The sequence below is a fragment of the Strongylocentrotus purpuratus genome, unplaced genomic scaffold, assembly GCF_000002235.5.
Source record: "Strongylocentrotus purpuratus isolate Spur 01 unplaced genomic scaffold, Spur_5.0 spur5_scaffold_17, whole genome shotgun sequence".
Taxonomy (NCBI): Eukaryota; Metazoa; Echinodermata; class Echinoidea; order Camarodonta; family Strongylocentrotidae; genus Strongylocentrotus; species Strongylocentrotus purpuratus.
In genome coordinates, this window is record NW_022145602.1 from 16,936,506 (window position 1) to 16,961,143 (window position 24,638).

General features: G+C 38.3%; 1 protein-coding gene across 3 annotated transcripts in view; it reads right to left on the reverse strand.

Annotated features, from left to right (window-relative positions):
- Nucleotides 1-4,450: 4,450 nt before the first annotated feature.
- The window catches only part of LOC115918718 (zinc finger protein 2-like), a 29,546-nt gene continuing 9,358 nt past the window's right edge, over nt 4,451-24,638 (reverse strand). For 2 of the 3 annotated variants that reach the window (XM_030987825.1, XM_030987826.1), the window contains one exon: nt 4,451-9,138. In XM_030987825.1, coding sequence (XP_030843685.1) covers nt 7,166-9,138 — 1,973 coding nt within the window. In that variant the 3' untranslated portion in view covers nt 4,451-7,165. Of the gene's footprint in view, nt 9,139-12,825; nt 13,745-14,192; nt 14,722-15,286; nt 15,641-16,570; nt 16,753-17,379; nt 17,887-24,638 lie in introns of those variants that run through there. The other variant, XM_030987827.1, reaches the window with a different exon arrangement.

Genomic DNA, 24,638 nt, shown 5'->3' on the forward strand with positions numbered 1-24,638 from the left:
AGAGGATCAATCACCAAAACATGTTTTGCTCTTGATGTAAAGTTGCGATCAGTGAAACACAAATTGGCAACACTGTGACGTATCTTGCGAGGTCATCTCCAGTTTGCTCTGTACAGGAATTCATTGATGAACTTATATTTTCTTAGTTATTGATGACGGAAGACTATTTTGTCTCATACAGGTATAATTATATTTAGGATGCATGTATGGTTGAAAAATGTTCTAAAGGGAATATGTAGTTGGTTTTAATAGAAAGTATGGGTAAAATCCGATTAAAAACAAGAAAGTTATGAATTTTTGAAGTTTTGATCAATCCAACACAAATTGGCTTCTCTGTGACGTATCTTGCGAGCTCTCCTCCCATTTGCTCTATACTTTAAACAAAAAGAAGTTTTTCTTCTAATAAACCAACGGAATATCAGGGCGGGCTACCCCTTTAATCGTTTACATAATAATGTCAGGTAAAAAAAATGTATATACATTCTGCCAATGCACAATATTATTTTTTCTTCAGGTGATTCAGACACTTCAGTGTTTCAGCCGTCAGCGGTGGTCTTTCGTACAGAGTTTAGATTTCTACCGACATCCCCGAAAACAAAATCATAATAAACCAGCGAAGTGGAGGAGACGAACCGACACCTGAAACTTTTAGCCAATTAGAGTAAAGCAGTCATCATCACTATCAATTCAGTCATCGCACGGATCACGGTATTCATAAACTGAAGATGTGTCGTTATAAATTATAAAGATTACATTATTTCAGACCCTTATTTCGCCGATGTGATAAGAAAAAGGGGGAAAGGAAGAATGGAAGAAGAAGACCAAAAAGGTCACTCACTAGAAAAGGGGAAACAAACCACACATTGAAATATTGTTATTACTGCTTTCTGTCTACAGATGGCGCTACTCCACTTATACGTTGATCAACACTATAACATTTGTGTTGCTACAATCCTTTGCTTTTAAACATCCAGGGGTAAAAGCTTTAAATCTAAATAAGTCGGCAATTACAACATGTTTCTCAATCCCGAGGATTTCCACTCTAGATTGGAAGTTAAGGGAATTCAGTATTTTTTTCAAAATTTTACATAACATCGTATTTTGTAATGATAAACTGAATCATTTTGGATGAATACAGTCACATTTATGTTCCTTTTGCAGAAAAGATGTAGAAACATATTATCATATCTTCTTTAAATGTGCTTAAGTGTCAAGTATATGGATTGAGATGAAAAACAAATAAAAAAAAATGTTTCAGTTTCTTAACATGCAACGGATTGATGTGTTACTTAGTTTCAGAGAAAATATGAAAGATGATAATTGTTAAATCATGTCTTGATTTTGATCAAATACATGATTTCCAGTAATTGTAAAAATGGAAAGTTTCCAACTAGCAAAGGAATATGTAAAGCCGGAACTATATGAAAAAGCAAAAATAAAGGACAAATTGCCAATACATTATACAAAGATTGGAAAGTCTTACTCGTTAAATGTACTATGTCCCATTTGCAAAAAAATGGAAATCCAACGGCATTTGAAAGACAATACTGATTTAAAACTTCCCTCAAAACGAAAAGGTTTGAAAATGGCTTTTAGTGGGAAAAAACGACCATTAGATGTCGAATCGACTTAACTGATTGCAATCAGTGTGATTTTTAGAACGTTTTTCCGAATGGTCGTACGTTTTGTGCTGCACAAAGATTCAATCAGTTTAACTTTGGCTATTACAAGTGGTGGGTTATTGATGTAGACAAATGCTCATGTAGCTGTTATAGCTCATTTTAGGTATGTTATTACCAAAGGAAAAAAGATGTCAGTCAGTCACTCAATAGTGTCTGACAGTGCAGTCTAGAAGGTAAACGGGTTTCCTTGCATAATTTGAATACAATGGCACTGCTCATGTTTAAATTTCACAGATATATTCATAATTCCTTCAAAGTTCTACAGAATTTGATGTTGGCCAGTGCAAAAGGGACATAGTATTTTTGAGGTAGTGGGGCTGATTATATATATATTTTTTGAAATAAAAATTCCTGCTCACATCGATTCTGACACTTATCTTTTATCGTTGTTTGCTAGTCTTTTAAATGTTTTGTTTTAATTGATTACAAAAGTATAGTTACAGACCTGCACTGATAAAAGACCTCATACAATGAAAAAAATCTACTAGTTAACAAAAATGCACCGTGTCATTCTTTGTAAATATAACGATTGGTTTATTATGGGTTATGGAGCAGCACCTTCCGCTTATACTTTTTTGTTTATATAAGAAAATCTTTATTCAGATTGCTTAATTTCTATTGAACTAATTAATTTGCACAGAATATATGCTTATGCTGTAAAAAGTGTTCCCCTTTGATAATGTTGTATACGAAAATATTAAAATGAAGTATTACCGTCACCTTTTCCTTTTATTTATTTTTCCCTCCCAATTTGTACACTTGATTGAATGTGTACTATATTAGTTTGGATACTTATGGAAAATATTTTAAAAATATGTCTGTGTTTATTATGTATGAGACAATGTACTTTGCTTATACTTTGAGAACAATTATGTTCCTATTGATCATTTTGTATAATCATGCAAATCTGAATAAAGGCAAGAAAGCTTTAAAAAAAAAACACTCTGTAAATCAGTCCATCACATAGGCAAGGACTTACACCAAAATAACAATGATATTTCTACTTTATCTGCCACATGCACCTGCAACATAATTTTAGATGTAAATTTAGCATACCAACTTATGAAGGAATGATTAAGTTGTTTAATAATATCTAAGTTTGTTTCTTGTGGTTTTTATGAATATCTATGCACAGTGTAATAAAATGAGAATAGAAGAAGTTATTCTACTTTTGTTGTGTCGTTTAAGTTTCTGCCAAGAGATGGCGCTAGACTACTTCTGCGATTGTACTAATCAACGCAGTATACGATTTACATTTATATAAATAAAAAAAAAAACCCGCATATCCCCCCTTTTTCATGTAAACAAATCTTTGTATTAAGTGTAAAGCATTTGAAATTGATGCATTAACCCCCACTATAGCTAAAGAGCAAATTACCGTCGACTTATTTCCTAACTTGCTAAATATGCCAAGCTTTTTTGCTCTTCCTATTGATGTTTATTCTTCTACCCTCTTCTCTCCCTGTATTATATTGGTTTGTACTATGGTAGAGGCATTACCCTTCTCTCTACCTTCATTCTTCTTCTGTCCCTCCCTCCCTCACGTTCCCTCTTCTCTTGTCACCGCACTCTCTCTCACTTTCACCTTTGCAACCGTTACTTGAACATAAGGTTTGCCCTCCTGTTAAGAGAGCTAGAAATACATACTCAAACTGTATTTTGAACTTATCAAAAGTATGGGGGTAATGCCCTTCTGGCTCTCCCTCTCTCTCGTACCACTCTCCTTCTCCCTCCCCACTCTCCTTCTCCCTCCCCCTCTCTCTCTCTCTCTCTCTCTCTCTCGTTTTCACCTCTGTAACTGTAACGTTAACATAAAATTCGCCCTCTTGTTATATACATCGTGTGATGAGAGCTGGAACAAGTAAGACGTAATACCCTTGACTCTGACATGAAGCTCTGTTTGATAGCAATTTCATACAATATGCATTTATTGTGATGTTATCAAATTTGATGCGCAGATCTTTGTTACGCTAAGTGCCATGTTACAAATTATTTCATTCACCCGTTATGAATAATGATATTTCAATAGTCAGAATGCAAACTATATATTATGTGTTGTTAGGTAGAGCAAGCCAAGATGTTTGTCCTACCTAGCAACAGCTAATATATGCAATTCGCATTCTGACTATTGAAATTCAATTATTCATGATGGGTTAAAGAAATAATAGGGTAACATGGCACTTTAAACAGATCTATGCATTACATTTGATTACATTACGAAAAATGCATATTAGAAATAGAAGTACATAAAGGAATAAAGAGATAGATAATAATAAACAAAGAACCTAGTAAGATATATTGTGGAGATAATGTACATACATGGACAAAAACATAGACAAATCACACGAAATAAAGAACAAGAGAAATAATCAATTTGTAAAGTGAAATCCTATTTCATCTTTAATGTTACATGACATAAGATTATTGCATACCACAATCTCCAACAGATACATATATGTTGTGCATTTTAATCTAACAGAAATCACTAACTTTGTCTAACTTTCATCCTAATGTATGATGACAAAAATAGTACATACATTATTGAAATGAGGAAGAGAAAATGAACTCTAATGTGTTAGATTTTGTCAAATGGGAAGTTCGCTATCAAAGTTGTGAATTTTACAGTTGTATTTGATCAAGCGCAAGTTGGCAACGTCAGTAATATGCAAATAACAGTAAATAAATGGATCAGTCGAGACATCTCGATTGATACTTTTCATTGAGTTTTTACTGTTCATAATTTTACTTTTATTTTACTAATTTTTCATAGTACAGAAAAAATAATGTTTTACTGGTCTGAATTGTATACATTTTCTTATTTACCACAAGTTCAACTTTAAAACAAAATTGTAATGCCAATACAAACATTCAAAAGTTGGATTCAGCACACTTTGGTAATGGGTGCAATATAATACATTCAACACCACCGCAGACTTTTAAGAAATAAACTAAATGGAAGTTAATTACCTTGGTAATTGGTGCAATAAAATACATTAAATTCCACCGCAGACTTTCAACAAATCGACAAAAATGAATTTAATTACCTTATTGTGTAGCCTATGGAAACCATGTGCAGTCTAAATAGTATCATTGTAATGACCAAATGCTTCAATAGGTGACACACACTGCTTTTAAAATTGCGACACGTGGATTTAAAAAAAAAGTCTTGTGATCTTGTAAATAAGCAACCAGGGGACCAACACTTTTAAGTCCTCTCTGAGTGACTTGGTAATGAAGATTAAAGCCTTACCAAAGAGCACTAGCACATCAACTTCATTTTGAACCCTGGACCTCCCGATTATAAGACCACTGCTCTACCACTAAACCATCGCATCTACTCATTTTTATGTGGTTTAACTACATTATCCGTTTTACTTCACTATTGTTTAATCTACATGATTATTTTTTAAAAATACGTTTAAAATGTATTTCCTATAGCACCTTTTACTTATAGTTACAACGTGCCCCACAATAAAGTATTAAGCTCCACATGTATTTGGGCCACTTAAATGATACTTTACGAGACATGATTCCTACCAACAAAAGTTAAATTCTTGATTTCCTAATCAATATCTGAAATAAAGATAAATGGATAGACAAGGTTTGTGTTAAAAGGAGGGAAAAAAAGCAGAGGAAATGCAAAACAAAAAGAGACAGAGAATGTTGTTAAAGAAGAATATGTAAAAGAGGAAAAAAAATACGAATACGAAATAATATAAAGATTATAGCTTAAAACTGGAAATATAAGAAAATATCTTAGATTCCTAAATAATCATGTAAAGATTGCATCTCATAAACGAGCATGGCAAGCAAAAAATGTTCAATACACGATGTATATAATACAACGGTGATCAAGAGTTTGTATATAAACCTATCAATAAATAGTTAAAATAGTAAGAAATACAAATACCATACAAATATATAAAACATATGAGCTGTAACATATTTGAAATTGCATGATCATAAACAGAACCAATTTGAGCTTCTCAATGCCACTTATATCAAGACCCATATACATGTACCAATTACCAAATTACCAAATTTGTCATAGGTAGTAACATTAAACAAAGCAAATTGGGAAAAAAGTTTTGATTTATTTACATGATTTTTCCTTTGCATCTTTCAGTTTATCATGAATGAAAGTTGAAAAAAAGAGCCTGTATCATTCTGAAACTTCAAATTTTGTCCATATTCACCTCAGTGTTACTACTTGATAACAATTTGTTTCTAAACCTATGATAACTATCAAAATTAAGGAAAGATAGTATTGTAATTGCAATTGAATAAATTGAGATGTATAGTGAATTACTTATAATTTCTTAGAAATTATATCTTCAGAAGAGTTTGAGATGAATCAATTGATAGTAACTGTTTACTCAACATATATAGTCAATGGCAAATTCACACTACAAATCAACATTACTGTCATTATCAAGGACATTGCGGATTAGGCCTACTATTAGAGTTGTGATAATCCACTTAATTTGAATGTAAACCTGACACAATAAGTTACAAAGCATGATTAAGCATGTCTCTACTTTGACTTGTAATATCACAAATTTCAATAATTTTTCTGCTAAATCATTACTAAAAATATTATCTTTCAATTCAATAAAACAACAAATACTGTGAAGAGCATTCTTCCATGTGATCTTTCAGATTTCGACAAAACAACTTCTCAAGTGGCAAGGGAAAGTTAAACTATGTTTCGGGCAAGCAGTTTGAATGATAATACTTGTCTGATTTCAGCAAATAAAAGATTTATAAAAAACCTGACTTAATATCATGCTGGACTTCCTCTTTAAGTAAAGAGGAGGCTTCACAAATTTCATTGATGTATAGCAAATATAAAAGGGGGCCTAGGATGCTCCCTTGAGGGACACCACATTGTATTGGTAATACATCAGAATTTATATTGTGAAAAGTAGTAAAGTGTTGTTGATAAGTTAGATAAGTTTGAAACCGGTTGAGAGCAACTCCTCTGATGCCATTCATTTTTATTTCATCCCAAAGAATTTTATGATCGAGCATATCCAAGGCCTTACTGAGGTCCATAACAAGAACTTGGTCCTCATTCGATACAAAGGTTACAATATTATCTTAATTTAATAAGGGCCTTCTCCATGGAGTGATTTTTGCTGAAATCATATTGATATAAAGCCAGTACAATGTATATATTATCCAAAGTATTTATAGAGTCCATTATATACAATGCGTTCTAGAGCTTTTTATATACTTAAGAGTAAACAAATTGGTCGGTAGTCCTTTAATAATGATGTATCTTCATATTTGTATATCAGGAAATCCTTTGCAAGTTTCATGTTACGAGGTAAAACTTTTGCTTGATAATGACAGATTAAATATCCTCCTTATATCCTTATATGTGAGTTGTACAATTGTAAGGAAGTTATTACCTAGCTTGAATGTTGCTCTTTCCATGTATATTTTCAACCACCCTCTTAAGTTTCTGTTTAAGGCTGGTTCTAAACAGGAATCCATGCTGCCGAGTCCTCCGGCGATTCCTCCTCCTCTGGCTCTTCAACTAATGGCTCTTCCTCCCCCTCTGGCTCTTCTTCTAATGGCTCTTCCTCTAATGGCTCTTCAACTAATGGCTCTTCAACTAATGGCTCTTCCTCCCCTTCTGGCCCTTCCACTAATGCCTCTTCCCACAGCCCTATATTTTCCTCCCTCTCTTGCTCCTCCTCTAAAGGCTCTTCCTTTATTGGCTTCCCCGCCACCCACAACTCTTCATCTAATGAATCATACTCCCCTGGCTGTTCCCCAAATCGCTCTTCCTCCCCTTCTAGCTCTCCTTCTGATGGCTCTTCCCTCATCAATAGACCTCCCTGCATTGACTCTTCCCCCCTTGGCTCTTCCCCCATACTCAGCTCTTCAACTAATGGCTCTTCCTCCCTTGGCTCTTCCCCCATACTTGGCTCTTCAACTAATGGCTCTTCCCCCACCGCTTGCTCATTCTCTAATGTCTCTTGTGGGTTTGTCCGCTTTATACTCAAATCTAATGGAACACAATTAACATCCTCTGCACTGTTTGTCAGGGTATCTTCTGAACTATTGGGGAAGGTGGCAGGAAGCTGCCTTGCAGAAGTCGCTCCGGTAGACATTTTCATGAACTCATGCAGCTGCGTATGACTCAGCATATGGACCTTCAAGGAGCTGTTCTGGGTGTAGCTCTTACCGCAAATCTCACAAGAGTAGGGGCGTATGCCGGAGTGAGACCGGACGTGAGCCCTGAAGCTGCTCGGATCGGTGAATCCCTTGGAACAGACCTCGCATTTGTAGCGGTAGTCCCCCGTGTGGATCCGCATGTGTATCCCAAGGGAGTCCTTGCGGGTGAAGCGCTTGGAGCATACCCCGCACTCGAACGGCTTGCTCCCGCTGTGGACACGGAGGTGGGTCTTGAGGTGCTCCTGGAGCCGGAAGCTCTTGGGACAGAGATGGCAGACGTAAGGCTTGGTGCCTGTGTGGATCATGAGGTGCGTTTGCAGATAGCACTGCTGTGAGAACCTGTGGTCGCAGTACTCGCACTGATACGGCTTGATCCCACTGTGGACTTTCAGGTGCTTATTGAGGTAGCGCTGATCGGCAAAGGTCTTCGAGCAGATCTCGCATTCGTGTGGTCGCTCTGTGCCGTGCGTCTTCAGATGCGTCTTGAGGTGGGATTTCCTTGTGAAGGCCTTGGTGCAGATATCGCACTTGAACGGCCTCTCGTCGCCATGGTTGCGGAGATGCGCTTTGAGGAGGTGCAGCTTAGGGAATGACGCAGAGCAATGCTTGCAGCCAAAAGGCGTAACAGAACTATGGACCTTCATGTGCGACAGCAAATGTCCACTCTGTCCGAAGGTTTTATCGCAGTGTTCACAGTTGAATGGTTTGTCCTTGTTGTGGGTTCGCATGTGAACCTTGAGGGCATTACCCAGGGTGAAACACCTGGAGCAAATTTCGCATTGGTGGGGTTTCAGCCCTGAATGAATCTTCTGGTGACGAAGCAAACCAGAGCGATCAGAGAAACATTTCAAGCATTCATCACACTGGTGCGACTTACCAGTCCTGTGTGACCGCATGTGTGTTGCAAGTTCCCGAAAGTGGGCAAAACGTTGCGAGCAAACGTCGCAATTAAACGCTTCATCACCGTCTCCTGTACTGTCCTGTATCCTGCAAGAATCGCACAACGGGGTCCTCAGGTTGCCTTCCTCATCCCCTTCATCGGCAATGTACAACGTCTTCTTGCATACTTTACATAACTCCATCGTATAGAGTTTCATTGGAGGATCTTTCGGTTCTGAAGTCATCCCACTCTGCCCGCTCGAGCCTTCTCTGCTAGAGTTCTCTTCGGTGCCACTGCTATCAACATCCTTGCCTGAGGTTCCTGGGGTAACACCTGGATTCTGCCTCTCAACACCCTGGGATGTGGATACCTCGCCCTCATCACCTAAAGCTACGATAACAAGAAGAACAAAAAGATGATGATTACAGATCTACTATTAGGACCTCAGTGATATACTTTGACAGATAGATATAGCAAAAATATTTTGCCCTTTTACTTAAAGGTAAAGACCCGTTCTGGTCATGCGATTGCATTGTAAAAGAAACGTTGTGGAATGGATCAAAAAAGTTTGATCATCTAGCATATAAGTATTGGTGTGTACAGCAAGGTTCTGGAATCATCAAAATAATAAGAAATTTGACCTAGTCTTGGTTAAGTTACAAGCACTGTACTGTACGTACACAGAAAGATGTAAATGGGACTACGCGACACGTGCGCGATATCTATCCAGTCCAGATAGATATAATAATTTTCCAAATATATCGATTAGTAGGAGGTTTCCCGGCAAGATTTTTATCATCACATATTAGTCAAAACATATTCTTTCACACGATTGGTAATCAGACCTTCCATTTCATTTTTTGAGAGGGGGGCATTTCCAAAACTGGTCTTTACGTTTTAAATTTCGGTCGCATGTGCCATTTGGTTTCTGCGCACTAAATGAAGGACAATTGGGGACGATAGGCGATATGGGCGACATTTAATTAAGTATGGTCCTCTGGATACATGTACTCATCTGTGTTATAAGACATACAAGTGTGAAGCACAAGAGGCTCAAAAAGCCCATGGAAAACCATGGCAGTTTACAATGGTAGTTTACCATACCATGGCATATGAAAATGAGGCTTAAATGAGACATTTGCCTTGGACTTTGTTTTGAACTTTAAATCTTTAAGCCGAGTACACTTCCCATTTGGCACTTCATTTCTACCGTTTGTAAATTAAAGGCAGGGTATTCTACTGACACCACTTCAGATTCATGTATACTGCCATCTGCTGTTAACAATGTCCCAATGCGTCTACAGCCATGTCCCACAATGCATCAGCAACTGATGACGTGCGAGTGATGATGCTTGGGTACAGGAACCGGAAATCGCTCTCTGTGTACGCCTTCACCAAAATATGGCACAATAAAAAATGCAGTGCATCAGAGGTAAAATACCCTGCCTTTAAAGCCTGTCTGTACTAGTTTGGCCATGAGGGATTACACCACCCAGCAAGGTCACCGACAGGTGGCTATCTCATCAACTCAGCTCTCAATTAATTTAAGAAAAAGAGGATCATGGGGGACACATGGGCACCGCTTAGACATTGTTTTCTATACAGAGGGAGCAAGTATCTACAAGTAGTACAGCGGGGCTTAAAAAGTCAACTCCTTATTACCAGTATATATTACTTATGTCAGGTACCCACTTTTGCAATATCAAACACAACATACGACTAGCTCTTCTTGGGTGTAGTTATGATAGATAACCTTAATTCTGTAAGTTTTTGACAAATCTATGAGAGTCGACCACAAGTTGATCAGCAACATTTGAAAGAATTTGTTTTTTTAGTCTTGATGTTGAGTTTAAATCATTCATGTCGATTTCCTGGAAATGAAATGACTTTTTAGAATTTAAATTTCATTTCAAATTATATTTAGTATGTATTTGTTGTTTTGTCAGGTGCAAGTTGCAGTTTCAGACCCTATTTGGGTTCTCATAACAGCCCAAATACTAACTGTCCATCCAGGGAGTTGCAACACAGTCCTTTGTGTCAGCACACTCCGTACCCGTGTGTATACGGGACATTCTTTTTATGCAGTGTCTTGTGTGAGATTTAGAATACATGTACCACAGTGAAATATGACAAGACACACAGACTATATATCATTTTATCTTCAGTTTGCATTTATTAGCATCTCTACTACACAAAATAGTCATGAATTCAGGACATGATAGTGGTTTATAAAAGTTCATCCTCTCTCTCTCTCTCTCTCTCTCTCTTTTTTTCCCCTCTCTGTCTGTCTCTCTCTCTCTCTTATCTATCTCTCTATCTATTAATGTAGTATAGTGAAACTATTACAAACGTAGAATACTGGGCCATACCCAAAATTGACTAGGACTAACATTGCAGGCATGACTTGAATTCATTCATCTGGGGTTCAATTTGTGACATAGATCAGTATGTGCCTTCCAAAAGGGCATGAATACAAAGTTTTGTATAATTTCTAAACCTTTAGGTTTTGGTTTCTCAAGGAACGATTTTACTGTTAACAATAAGCGATTTTTGGAATGTATTCAAATATATACAATTTTCACCCGTTATATATTATTGTATTTCAATAGTCGGAATGCGAGTTGCAAGGTAGGACAAACATTATGGCTTGCCCTATCTAACAACATGTAATGTAAGCAGTTTCATTCTGACCATGGAAATACAATTATATGAAGGGAATAATTTGTAACGAGGCACTTCAAAAAGACGCATGCGTTTTGAAATACAAATTTGATTACATTACAAAAATGTCCTATTTGGATGATGTATGGCTTAAAACGTATTGAGAAGGTAAGTAAAAGGAAAAGGAAGCCCAAAATTTGGAGGGCTCTTTTCTCAAATTGAATATTTGTTACATGAGCATCCATTTGCAGCCTTCTGTCAAGTGTACAGCGATATCTTGGCCTTAAAAACAGGAAATCATATATCCGTTGAAATTTGTGTCCAAAATTTGTATTGAGGAAGTTTCCTTGCCAATATTCAGAACAAAAGCAAGAGTTTGAAAGTATTCAAGATACTCCTTTAAGAAGCCTTTTCAGTTTTCATCTAAGGTGGAAAGAAAATGTAAGCAATTTCGGTTTCACCAAAAATATTAACAGAAATCTAATATTTTAGAAATATCTTAATGTTACAAAAACAATAATCAGATTCAAGGAGATCATTCATGACCCTGGTATAATTTGTTTTCTTGAATTGCCAAAAGACCTAGTTAAAATTAAAAATATCACAAAGGGAACACTACTTAATGGAATCAACCCATACCAGAAAAGTGCTTCAGAAAAACAACAAAAACAATGATTCAAATTATTGTAGTTACAGTATCACATCTTATTTTGGAATGCTTTGTTAAAAATGCACATGCAAGTGAACAAGAACTAATCTACGGACATTATTTTGAGAATCACATTTGTACTACCTCAAGACGAATATACAATTTTTTTCTGAACTGGTAACCACATCGGAAATCCATATTCTATTTCAAGTCCACATATTACAATATACATTGCTTAACCACGGTTTGTTTCTAAAGTTTAAAGAAAAAATTTCTTTCACATCTGTCGCTGATACAAAATATACATGCCACAAACACAAAACATGTGTACTGTACAACTTCAAGTTCCTTTTCAATATCTTGATAATCAGACAGGCGATCGGCTTGTAAAAGTCATTGGTTTTTAACTGACCTAAAGCTTTATAATTATGATTGCAGCATGAGCTAAATCCAGGATTTTGTTTCAGAATCTGAGACAAAGTTACCAGATCCCTTTAAGGGCAATATTATCAAAACAAACTGGGGGGTGTTTCACAAAGATCCTAAGTAGAACTTAACACAAAGTTGGACTTAAAAATTATGGACAGCCATTGGAGCCTTAAAATGAAACATATTCAAAAGCAAAATTCAAGTATTTTAGACTTTTCATACATTCCACATCAAGAACATGAAATCTCCCAAGATAATAGAAAATATGAATGATTTGAATCAACATTTTATGCCTTTTCAAATAATTTTTACAAAATATTTTCAGTGATGCTAACGGCTTTCCATAAGTATTAAGTCCAACTTAGAGTTAAGTTCGACTTAGGGTCTATGTAAAACACCCCCCCAGAAACACTAAATCAGTTCACTTGTTCCTAAAACACAGAACATGCAGAAGCATCTTCCTATAGGTACTCAACAAAGTACAATTAGTGTAAACCTTGAGAAAGAGTGGAGGACATTGTAACCACCATCATTTCATATGGGATTTTAAAAAAAAAGGTTCTTTCTCCCTCTGGAATATTGCATGAATTTTTTTTTTCTCACACAATGTATGCTAAGTCACATTAGTAATGTTCAACTTACATTTTGTCATTGCACGCTTATCTTACAGGATACCTTACATCAGCCAGTAGTTGTCATAAACGTTTTGAGTTGCCATTTGAGTTGCAGCTTTCTGGTCATGTGGACATCTTCTTCCCTTAAACATGCATAGGAGTGGGCTCTCATAGGGGAGTTGACACCATTCGTTCGGGTGCTTACCCAATAACAGGTGTTGTCAATCATTAGCCTTCAGTCTCATGATCTACAGGCCTTATGTAATGCTTTGACTTTTCCCTCACCTGAAGACTCCCCTAGAGACTAGGGGGTATTTCTTGATTAGCTTACAGGTTCGCTGTGTGCAGACTTGTACGACCATTAATGGTATTTCCACTAAGTCTGGTGTCATGGAATTATAGTCTTCTGCACATGGAAACGGACGACATACTCCCTTTTATCAAGAGAATTGACACCTACAATTTGCATGAGGAGCTGAGACTGTATCTTTGACGGCATTTTATGCAGATGGTGATACTCTCATTATCCTCAGGTTCATAAATGTCTGACTCATCAATTTAGGGGCTTCATGATACACACTTCAGGTTTTCCTTATATCTCCTCAAAATTGGTGGATGTTCAGGAAAGATTTTCGTTATGATCCTGTGAATTGAGAATGAAAAAAAGATGTAATAGTCATAATTTTTGGCCAATCTTTAACTATAGACTTGAGAAAAAAAAGTTGTTTGAAAAACTGAATAATGATATCATAGCAAAAAAATCAGAGAAATAAACAGGTGAAAATCAAAAGAAAAGAAATCAGACAATATGAAAGCAATGACTGAAAATTAAGGCTGCATTTCAATAATAGATTTGTATACTTGGCCAGTACGTTGACTATTGGTAAATTGGCTGACGTCACTTCAGATCCCATTACCTCTCATGTATAGATGGGTGAAGGAGGGTTTATCATATTGGATGACATTTAAAGCTTGAGGAAGGACTGTCTTCCGAACAGTCAGGATCAGAGATCTAGTAATGGTTTTGGTACGTTCTCCCATCACCCAAGGCATGATTAACAATTGAGCTTTGAAACAAAAAAAAGTCTTACCAGACGTGTTTGCGGCAGAACTAGTGGCTGTTGTGGCGGTGCTGGTGGCTGTTGTGGTGGTGCTGGCTGTGCTGATGGGTGCCGCTACCACTCCTGCCTGCATGAACTGTGGCCCTTGCTGCATTGCTGGGTGCATGTGAGGGGGACCTGGAGGGTACAGCGGTGGGCCGGTAGAGGGGGCTGGAGGTGGTCTGTAGTACCCATGACCTGGAGCGGCGGGGTAATTGTATCCAGGAATTGCATTGGGGTTGTATGGGGGAGCATGAGCGGGCGGGGCAGGTGGCCAATACCCCATGGGGTACTGAGTAGCGGGAGCTGGCATTGGCGGGGTCGCATTAGTATGAGCTGACGTGGAATAATTCCTCACGACCAGCATAATGTCAGTTTTTACATCGTTCCATCTGACCTCTGGGATTCGCCTCATACTGCTGACGATGGTGCGGGCGAAGTCATTAAGCTCTGCGGAGTGGGGAGAGTCTGGAGCTGCTGTGGGCTGGACAGGGCCCTTCTCTACGATCCTTGCGCATATCTAAAACATTAAAAAAAATGCAAAGAAGAAATGAAACTTAGAATAATGATCCTCTACATGAGGAAATGGCCATCACACCAAATAAGCACCAAACGTACGGAGACACTGGTCTTACTTCATACGATTGGTCCAGTGTGTGATCCTAGCTTTGAGTTAACATCCTCAAACAAGGTGAAAACATTTGTCTCGAATCTCGACCAAGGTGTATTAAATGGGTTCCAGTTGATGATAATTGCAGGGCCCTTGGAAGAGCAGTATTGTTACTGATTAAGCTATCCTGGGTAAATAAAACCATACTGTAATCCATTGCACATGGAAAGAGCCTTGATCCCGGTCAATTGCAATAAGGCCTGACAAAAAAGAATGTTGTTTTGCCCTTTAGGTGCCAAAACTTGGGTCGTCTGGTCAGAATTATATTATAAGCTGACCATAGATATCAAGATTGTTGGATCTGACACAAAGGGCAATACAACATCTTTTTTTTAAATGCATTTCAAAAGTATGTTGTCACTGACGTATGTGTCATACAACTGCTTCATAGTCTGTTGACTTATGGTAAACTCACCCTTTCTATTGTTTTGATGTCCATCTTTTCCTCCGGTTCCATCTTCTCTACCTGGTTCTCTACCGGGTCCATCTTTTCTACCAGGTCCATCCTCTTTACCGGGTCCATCTTCTCCACCGGGGACGACTCTGTCTTGATGCCAGGCATCGTCCCTGCCCTGTCAACCTTGCCCCGGGGAGTGACCCCACCGGTGCTGGTGCCAGGTTTGGTATCAACAACGGTCGCTTCAGGGTGCATGACCTGTAAGTCGTCTTCGCCGGCATCTGACGTGATGCTTTCTGCTTGGCTGCTTGTATGGCTGCCTGCTCGGCTACCAGTCCGGCCGTCCGCTTTGCTCCTTCCATGTTTTCCCAACTAAAAAAACAATATGGTTTAAATTATTAGACAGGTCCTGTATTAGACAGGTATTTCTCCAATTCTTAACCAGTATCATCAGGGGGGTGTTTTACAAAGACTAAGATCGACTTTAAGTTGGACTTAACTATGGCAGGTCGTTCATGCCACTAGTTCCTCTAACCATTCCTGACATTCGTTTCTCAAGGGATGTATAAATCGTGGTCACAAATCTACAGAATTTACATTTGGTGATGGTTCATTATTTGAGGGAAAAATATTATCTAAAGATCATAATTGAGAGACCAAGGGTGAGAGCAACCAGTAGCATGAACCGCCTGCCATAGTTAAGTACAACTTAAAGTCGATCTTAGTCTTTGTGAAACACCCCCTAGAACTTAAAAGTACGGTATACCCAATGAGCCTATCAAGTTGACAGGATACTAGAGCTAAAATCTGATTAAATTCCAAGAAAATGATGCTGCCATCAAATACCTTTTTTGCAATTTGTTGTTGATCTTGGATATGCACTAAGTAACAAACAATCAAATACCTGTCAACTGTAATAAATTGCATTTACACTCATAAAGAGAGAACACATTCAAAGTGACTGTCCTAATAGGAAGGCACAAAGCTGATTAAAGTTGACGGGGTAAAACCCCCAAAGGAGAAGATATCCTTCATTTTGTCATGTCTTTTAGTTAGTACATGTACATCACTGTAGAAACTATAGAAGTCAGTATCATTATGGAGAAACCAAGCCATATTGTTCATTTTCATGATTTATCGGTACAAGTATCTGAAAAATATTTCAGACCCATTTGTCTCAAAATCAGTGTCTGAATACTTGATATGTATACTAGACACACGTGAAGCACTAGACGAGTGTTAGTTGTGCATATTTTTTAAAAACTTCAATATCACACAAACTAATCAAACTGAATTGCTTACCGTTACGCCTTTACGACACTTGATCCTAACTATGTGGTCCGATAGGAAACTGAACGTGCTCTTTATCCATAGCTCCCTCTCTGTTAACTTGTGGTCAGACGCTCTGTACCCAGTATTGGGAAGGTTGCCTAGCTTCCCGTAATATGTGCGCATGTTCGACATCCAAGTGGAAAGCTGAAGGACTGTAAATAAATTATAGGTACATTGTCACAGAAGTTTCTCACAGTGACAATGAAAAAGTATTGAGCGGCAGGGATTATTCAATGAAATATAAGACAGAGAAACATTAGCTTCTTGTACAGATTTCATTCCTTCTATACATGTACCCATTCTACTCCAGAGTGGAGAGAGGCAGATGTAGATTAAATGCCTTGCAAAGGGACATTAGTGCTTCCATATTTGTCTATCAAATTACTTTGGATGATATTATTTACTTGCCATATATTATCACCTCATATTTAAAAAAAATTCTCTCAGATATTATAATTTCGTTTATCAAAGACAACCTTAAATATTGACAAAATATTCACTACATTCTAAGAATGTTTTCAACTGGCATTGCATTACAGATGAAATTGTTGCTCAGCTCAAATCTACATTGTAATATTACCTTTACAATTTGAACATACTAGGATAAATTTCTCAGCAAACTTTACCCATTAATATAAAGATGAACTTATCATCTAATAACAAAATCACACTAATTTATCAATATTTGTTAGGAAATAGAGAAAGGCATGTGTACCTAAAACAAATGAACTACATGTATAAAAAGAAATGGTGTTGACACATTAAAGAATGAAACTTACAAGAGCATTCATTCCCTTCGCAGTCCACGTATTCATGGGCCTTGTTCTCCAGCATACGGCGCTTCACGTGGGTGAGTCGGAAGTCTCTGCACCGCTTGTTGTAAAAACGAGGATTGTCGCGGTACCATTCGGCGAGCTCTTTCTCCTCCTCTGGTGTGAAGAGGAACGGGACGGTGTTTGGTCGGCGCTTTTTCCTGCCCTTGGGGCTGAAGTTGGGGCTGAAGTTGGGGCTGAAGGTTTCCAATTGGTAAGTTTGAGGGAACTCGACAGGGCCGCCAATCACCCTGGGGATATGCGTGATGCGAGGGGGCGGGACGGCGATGGACGGGTCAGGAAGATCATCAGTTCCCTCCTCCTCCTGCTCCTCAAAGTCATAGTAAACCTGCTCTCCATCATCCATTCTCCCTAGAGACCTCTTCCTAAGGATCCTCTGGGGGAGTACCTGGGAGATCTGGCTCACTCTCGGGGCCGTTCCGCGTCCGCTCCTCGTGGGCGCCACGGGTCTCTCTGTTGTGGTTGATGGAAATGCGCTGTTAGCTCCATGTACATGTACACTCGCATTCGTGTCTGCGCATCCGGAACACGTGACTAATCTCGCGTGATTGAGCCGAGTTAAAGCACGTGCTAAGCGTGTGATGATTAAGTGTGTTGTGTACTGAATTTGTATCAAACTGTTGTAATCTCAGAATAACGATCCGCTTTGTATTCTCTAAAGAAGGTAACGATAAGCGATTGTTGTATGACACATGCGTCAACAACAATTGCTAAATTTTCTAGGCTGGACAAAACTCTCACATAAGAAAAAACGAAGCTCGAAGGGGTTAACAGTTAATATGTACACAGATCCAATATCGTGAGCATCTCATCTCTTTCTGTTGCCGAAAAACTAAAATTCAAAGAATATTTTTCTGAATGCCAATAAGGACCATCTCTCTCCTTGAGCTCCTCACGAGATTAGTACGTGCTACGGATGGCTTCAAAGGAAGTCAATGTCTTACATGTACCTTCTTATTGTGTTTTCATTGCAAAAGTGGGTAGGTGTCATACAATATGAGAGTTCAAAGTGCATACTTTGAACAGAAATATAATTTTAAAAACTTCTGCAGTAACAAAATATGCAGTTTCAATGTAAATAGTTCCATATAATCATCACTACCATAGTCCTAGTTCATTATTGTACTCTTAAACACTTGTTGTACATTTGCAAATTGTCTTGATTCACTGAGGTGCTGCAACAGTTTTAAAATGTCAAACAAATTATGACGCATTCCAAGGATTTTGTCTTAATTACAAATTATTGTGTATTCTTTAGAAGTCCTTCCTCTTCCATTTCAAGAAACTGATACTGCTTAGTTGGTAAGATAGCTAACTTCCATTGGGCCATGTTACAAGTCTCTGTAGTCTGTACGCACTTGCATAGTTTGAGTTACTTTGGCTCACTGCAACATTTTACAAACTCCTACCGATCTGTTAAAGATCATCGATTCAAACTGAGAAGACTGCTGTGAAAAAACAAGATGAACACAAGGATGACCTGGAATCCGTTTCACAAAGCCTTTTTTCAATGACAAAAATCAGTGACAAATCTGCTGATAACCAATCAGAAGCAAGGATTTCAGTGCCAAAAACAGTAATTTGTCACTGATGACAAGTTTTGTGAAACGCCCCCATGATCTTCAGCACAATAAGGAAGAATGACTTTTGTTTTTGATAATAGAAGCCAATGATGAACAGCTTTACAACAATTAAACTTTGCATATTAAAAAGTAGTTGCAACAATGATCCTCAACGGACTTGTGTACCATGAAGCATGGACAACAGAGGCAATTAATAATTGTATTTGTATAATTGGTTTTTTTGCAGACGTGTATCATTCAGATATGATAAGTTACGTCTGGGGACTGACCTTTAACGACATCGTCCGAAAGACGTGACTCAGTTTCAAACCGGGGTCGCCTGAGCCAGTTTGTAGGCAAAGACAGAAAGCTGACCAAGTGAACATACCACTAGACCAACTCTCATTTCCATGGAGATTAATATTAATGACGGATTCTTATCTAACGCAAATGTCTGTCACACAATCACGCTCCTGGCTCTCCAACATCATTACCACGGTCACAGCTGGCGGTCAATTACATGTACGTAGCGCTCTGGCATACTGGGTACCCATTTACATTTGAGTGGAGGGTGGCAGAAGTGAATTATTGCTTGCCAAAGAATGTAAGTGCGGGGCTGGGATTTGATCCCTCAACCCAAGGATTGAGAGTCCAGTGAATGAACCACTATACCATGACACATCTGCAATACAACCTCGCTGTACGGTCGGCTGTGCACTAGGCATCACGCCACTCTGCCAGTCTATTCCTACACTGTACAGTTAAAAAAAGTCAAGCAGCGAGCAACAAGTAAATAATTCTAAAAGATCTCATGTTAAAGTTGCTCATGTGTTGGTGTATATAGGGCAGCACATGGATGTACACACAGGAGCGTAATACCCGTTGGCTCAGTGTTATGTAGGGATCACCAAGTTGCCTGCTTCGTGAACGACTATATACCCACGCATGGACATCTTTAACGCCCTCTGGATCCATCCATGCATACTCATTGGTGTACAGTTGTATATATGCAGATTCAACGACTCGCCAGGCTATTCACTATGAATATGACGGACAAAGAAAGAGGACAAAATATACAGTTCCTCAGGTAGACAAAGGAACATCCCTTCACTGCTATTATGTAAAAATGTGTAGAACAGGTGTCACATGCATATCCAGTGATTGCTCTTCCAAAACCAACTTATTCAGACGAACCCTAGCGTGCATATTGGATAATGCACAATATCGGTAAAAGTTGAAGCGCCAACAACATAGTGGACTCTACAAGGATTTTTGAAAGTTCCTGTCCTGTAACTTCTTGACATACACGTATATCGTACACACTGTATATTCTTTAGGGATATTGATACCTTACAGAATTTCCCATGTTTCTGTCATCAAATCTAAGTTACAAAACGACTGTTTCTCTTTAATATAAACAAAGTTCAAGACACAAGAGTATTTTAGAAAAAATATAATTAAGCATTTATTTTACACAAAACTGGTATCCATGACAACACTGCTATTCAGGTGTTTACTTATAATATCAACAACACAATAATACAAGTGAATATTAGGGCTGTGTGAACCGCATGAGAAACCTAAGTGTCGAGCTTGTGCATAGAGCTGAATGGTGGGCCTTCTATGGGATTAAAAAAAAGCTAATATGTACAGTTCGTTGGTTCGTATGAAGAATATCAAGGAGTACATCATCTATTAAAATAGGAAGGTCCTTATTTAGCCAACTGATTGTCTCATCAATCATCGAGCTCTCCAAGTCCAGAAGCACCATGAGCGGATTTGTAGATACTGTAGGACCTGTATATAAAGTCCACCCCAAGGGAGACGAGGTAAGTGGTCCTTATAGGCAGGTGGTCTTTATGTAAAGGTTCCTGTAGTACATGTACAATAACAAGCACATTTCATCAGGGAAACAGAACATGTGGTCTTTACAGACAGGTCGTCTTTCTACACAGGCAGTCACTTGAGCAGGTTTCACTTGATTTCTGATTCAAGGTAAATCAAGGGTGGGCAGAATGTAAAGAATATGGTACATACATGTAAATATTTGGACACATTTATGGAACAATATTCAAGTTTAATATGATCATCTCTTCAGTAGATCGCACAAGGTTATGTGACCTTTAATACACGCCCATAACAAAAGTCATCCACAACAATCCTTAAGGGCATCGTTTAACAATGTTAAATCTGAGATACATGGCCCTACGAGTTATCAGTGTTATCAAATTGCACTTCAAAATGATCATCCATACTCATTTTCCCCAATAGACTGGTGTTATAACAACTGTTAAAAAAATGAAAAATGAAATTTCGATTTCCAATCATAAATATCTTGATAATCAGAGAGGTGATCGGCTAGTAAAAGTCATGGGATTCCTGACTGACCTAAAGGTTTATGATTACCGGTATGATTGCAGCATGAGCTAAATCCAGGATTTTGTTTCAGAATCTGAGGCAATGTTAATGAGTCACTTTAAAGACACAAAGGAGTGGGCTCTTATGGGAAATTTGACACCATTCAGGTGTTGACCCAATATCAGGATAAGCCTTTAGTTTGATGACCAATAGGCCTTATGTAATGATTTGCATTCCTCCATAATATCAATATGGTTAAGTCATTATCTCACTCTTGCCTGGCCCAAAGACTCTCCTAGAGACTAGGGGGTATTTCTTGATAGGCCTACAGGTTCGCTGTGTGCAGACTTGTAAACACATTAATGATATTCCCAGGTTCTTCTAGTTTAAGTTTCAAGAGAAATTCTATTCAAGGGAAACATAAAAATGTGGTCTATTTAGAAAGATGGTCTATCTATACAGGTGGTTGCTAAAGCAGGTTTGACTGTATCACCAACTAATGCAAGACGTAATCCTACCTGATTAGGATTTACATTCAATTTCACATCGATTTGCAAATGAGAGCATTGCGATACTTCGTTATTTGTATTTTCAAAAAATGACATAATTGCAGCTCTATGAGTTGAATAAAAGGGATAATGATTTCAAACATAAATTAATTAAAGGAAAGCTCAAATAACACTTTGCATGTGATAAACAAACCGGTACATTATTCAAGTTCAAAACTTACAAGTTCAATTTTTTATATAATATCAATGATGATCGATGATTGTTTTACCCGACTGCTAAAAAATCATGTACATGCTGGGTAAACAACCTGGGAACCGACAGCTTCAAGTCCTCTCTGAGGAAATTGGTAATGAGGATTAGTGCCTTACAAGAGGGCACGGGCAAATTGACTTGGTTTTGAACCTTGGACCTCCCGGTTACGAGACCAACGCTCTACCACTGGGACATTGCGCCTCCTATATTAACACGGCTGAACATATTCAAGCATAATTGGAACTGACATTCCTGTACAAAATGTTGTTTGTACAGCTGACTGGTTCGCGGAAATGCTGTAGTTCCATATGCCAGAATCTCTTACAGGAATGGCTGATCGTATTCACGTATCCTTAGAACTGGCATTCCTACCGCGTTTTTAGTTTGTAAACCTTGGTAGATTCCAAAATTGTCCTAAATTGACATGTTAGTGTCTCCTACCAATATGGATGAACATATTTGAAGCAGTATAGGAACTGGTATTCCTCTCCAAAGTTTTCAGTATGCAAATCTCGGTAGATTCCAAAGTTGTCCCAAATTGACATGCTAGTGTCTCCTACCGATATGGATGACATATTTGAAGCAGTATAGGAACTGGTACCCTACCCAGAGGTTTCAGTATGCAAATCTTGGTAGATTCCAAACTAATTGTCCCACTTTGATATGCTGGTGTCTCCTACCGGTATGGATGAGCATACACACGCATCCTTAGAATTGGCATTTCTGGTCCACAGCGTTTACTTTGTAAGTTTGAGTGGTTCTAGCAACGTTCTTCTAGGTGTATCACGACCTGTGATGACTGACGGGTCTGCCCTGAATGAACCTGCAAATAAAGAATACGATGCAAGCGATGAAGTAATTTAATTTCAAGAGAGAAAAAATATCATAATTATTAACGATAAGGAAAAAACTATACTTGTGTTAGTGGCTTGTCTAGATGCTGAACAGGCTTTGACAAGAAGCAGAATAGAAGGAGACCATAACACTTATGAACATTATAGAAAGTTTGGAGTTCCAATATTATTACCCAGGTTTAAATAGCTCAGCTGTTAAGGTATAGCACACAAGCATTTGCATGAATTTCGTCACATACATTAAAAATTATGAAAATGATGTTTTATCCTTTTCATCATTTTCAATGTGTAATTCTAGAATATAAGAATATTTCTATCTCGTCTATCTTTTATTTTGATGGTTCTTCTATGATTATAAACACAACAATATAGTTTCTCATGTATATATTACCAATTTTTGGCTCCATGTATTCTTGTGAATTGGATGAATAAAAAAAAATTGAACTGATTTGAATTGTATATGTGTGATAGATGACAAACACTCATGGGAGGACCCAATGAACCTTACCTTTGATGAAGGCTGGGCTGCTGGATGAGGGTTGGACTTGGACACCTGTGGAAGGGGTTGAGCAGGCCTGACTGTAACAGGGACAGGCGGTCTCTGTCTCTCCTTCTCCTTCAACTCGTCACTCTGCGTGTGGTACCTCATCACCATGGCCCACGATTCCTGGTAGAACTGCGTCAAGAGTGACGGGTGCAGGGACGTCACAACGGTGGAGAGGAACGTCCCATATCCCTTGGCCATGCTGTCGTTCTGGCCGGGCAGGATCGCTGCAGAGATGCCGGCGAGAAGCTGGTCCGCCTGTGCATCAGGCTGGGATACCTGCTTCACCGGATTGGGGTCAGGTAGTGGGGAAGGCTGGATGGACTCTATCTGCACAGGAGCTTTGCTTGTTGCCGAAGCTGCAGTAGGTGCGGTTGCAGAAGGTGAGGGCGCTGCAGTGCTTATTGGAATGGTTGGAATCTTGTAAAGGTCATCATCATTGTCATCATCCTCTGAACCAGAATGTTGTTGCGAATTGGACCACTGGCCACCCGATTTTGACTGTAGTTTATGCTTAATAGGCTGCAAATGAAGACAAATATAGGATAACTTGAGAAATGTAACAGCTAAATGCAATAAGCAATGGTGTGAGATAGAACTAGAGAAAAAGATAATATTTGCCTTTATCCTGTGTGTGAAGTATACAGATACCACCTGGAAATATCTACTCAACAATTTGTCTTCCTTACAAACCATATAGTACCTGTACAATTATCATTGTGACAGAAATGTACGTTCAGATTAATCCCTTTTCCTTTCTTTACAACCTTGATGATACATATAGCAATTTGATAAAATTTGATGAATTATATTCTATAAACCAACTATAGAGATCTTGTATAGAAGTAGAGAAAAATATATGTCAATACTTACAAAGCCAGTCGTCGGATGAGTCCCTCTGTTAGGGCAAGCATAGATGTGTGGAGAGATAAAGGCAAATTTCTTTAGAATCCATTGGTCCCTCCAGGTGAATTCCCTTTTCCTGCCCACTGATGTGATCCTCCTCAGTTTGCCAAACCTTGTCCTCATCGACTTGTACCACACTTGGAGCACCTCTCCCGATTCCACACCAAGCTTGTCTGCCTTCTGCTCCCAAAGGTTACTCTTCAAATCAATGTCTTTGTA